The following is a 1,548-nucleotide window of genomic DNA, read 5'->3' on the forward strand; positions in this document are numbered from 1 at the left end:
TGAGTTGGTATCGAAATATATTGTAGGTTTATTTGGTATCCCTAATAAAAAAAGTTAAAAACATATATATTAAATGTATTAAAATAAAATTATTTAATTTTACATTTATTAATTTCATTATCTTACGTAACCTTTCATAGACCTCCCATGAAGATGAAGTTGATGGATGTTTAGTTTTTCCTTTCACGTCATCGTATACTCGAAATAAGAATATTATTCATTTCTCTTTTGATCATATTCTGCTCTCTTTATAACCTTTTATATAATTTTCCTTTCATAATTTGATAATTTGTGTTCGAGTAAGTCCTGCTATCAGTTACCTCAAAACTTTTATCAATAATCAAGACAAACATTTTTCATAATTAAAACACTCAGATTTATTAAATCAACAATTTCTTATTCATCATACCCTTCAGAAACTATCTTTTTCACATGCAACAATCCTCACAAACTTATTTCTTGAAATTTCAAATACAGTTTCATCTTGTTGGGTGACTATGGATAGATCTGAATGAGAGACCTTGAGCCCAAAACGGGAGTTATTGTGTAGTTATTGAAACCAGCAGAGGAAAACAATTTCAGCCATTCCTTCTCGTTTCTCTCTTTTCCGTTGAGCAACACCATCATCATCATATCAAAGAAGAGCTGTGTTTCAACATATTCTTTATCTTTCACTTCAGTATCCATCACAATGTCTATGATTATCACCTTCCCTTCTTTCCCTTTCTTAGATATAGCTTCCTTGCATTTCTTCAATATGCTCACACACTCCTCATCGTTCCAGTCATGTAATATCCACTGTTTTTTCATCCAAAGTAAAAGGAATTAAGCTAATTAGAATAGCACCTCATGTAATATAATTAATATAGTAGGACCACTTCTTATAAGTCAGATGACCAAGTTTAATATGCACACCTAACGTTAACTTAATTAGTCTATTTATTAATTAGAAAAAGACTCAACCATAATTGTACCAATCTATATCCAAAGAAAGAAACTCAGCCAAAAAAGTGTTACTATAATAAGTAACTTAGGGAGACAAGAGAATAAAAATGACGAGCAATATTACTATATATAATTTGATATATTGTTTCGATGTTCATATTTGATTCTGAAACAGTTGGTCTTCGATATTTAAGTTACCGAAGTAGATAGAATAAACTAATGCTAGCTTTGTTTCCGATATAATCATTATATATGTTTATTATTTGATCAACAATGGTGATATTGTTCTTTATTTTCCAATTGATCAATTCGTTGGCTCAATTCTCTGAAGTTTAACATCAGTCAAGTAAATTAAAAGAAAAGTTAAGAATGTAATTAAGATTGTACTTTGATTTGTGACGATATTTTACCTTCAACAAAATGGCATCTGTTGGAGGAATCGCCTCAAACATGTCCCCTCCAACATATTTAAGGTTTCCACTTCCTTGCAAGCCAGAAACAACATGTGGAAGATCAAATACGATGCATTCCAACTGAGGGAAGGATTCGGCAATGGCCTTTCCCATGGTTCCTGTACCTCCCCCAACATCAACCAATGACTCC

At 31.5% G+C, this 1,548-nt stretch overlaps 1 protein-coding gene across 1 annotated transcript; it reads right to left on the reverse strand.

The window, feature by feature from the left end:
* Positions 1-376: 376 nt before the first annotated feature.
* Positions 377-1,542, reverse strand: LOC106764465 (probable O-methyltransferase 3). The gene is made up of 2 exons (XM_014648749.2): positions 1,356-1,542; positions 377-798 (listed from the first exon to the last, which is right to left on the reverse strand). Exons 1-2 carry the CDS (start codon positions 1,509-1,511, stop codon positions 496-498), a joined length of 459 nt encoding a protein of 152 aa, XP_014504235.1. The 5' UTR covers positions 1,512-1,542; the 3' UTR covers positions 377-495.
* Between the last annotated feature and the right edge of the window lie 6 nt (positions 1,543-1,548).

Source organism: Vigna radiata, chromosome 6 (assembly GCF_000741045.1).
Source record: "Vigna radiata var. radiata cultivar VC1973A chromosome 6, Vradiata_ver6, whole genome shotgun sequence".
NCBI classification, from domain to species: domain Eukaryota; kingdom Viridiplantae; phylum Streptophyta; class Magnoliopsida; order Fabales; family Fabaceae; genus Vigna; species Vigna radiata.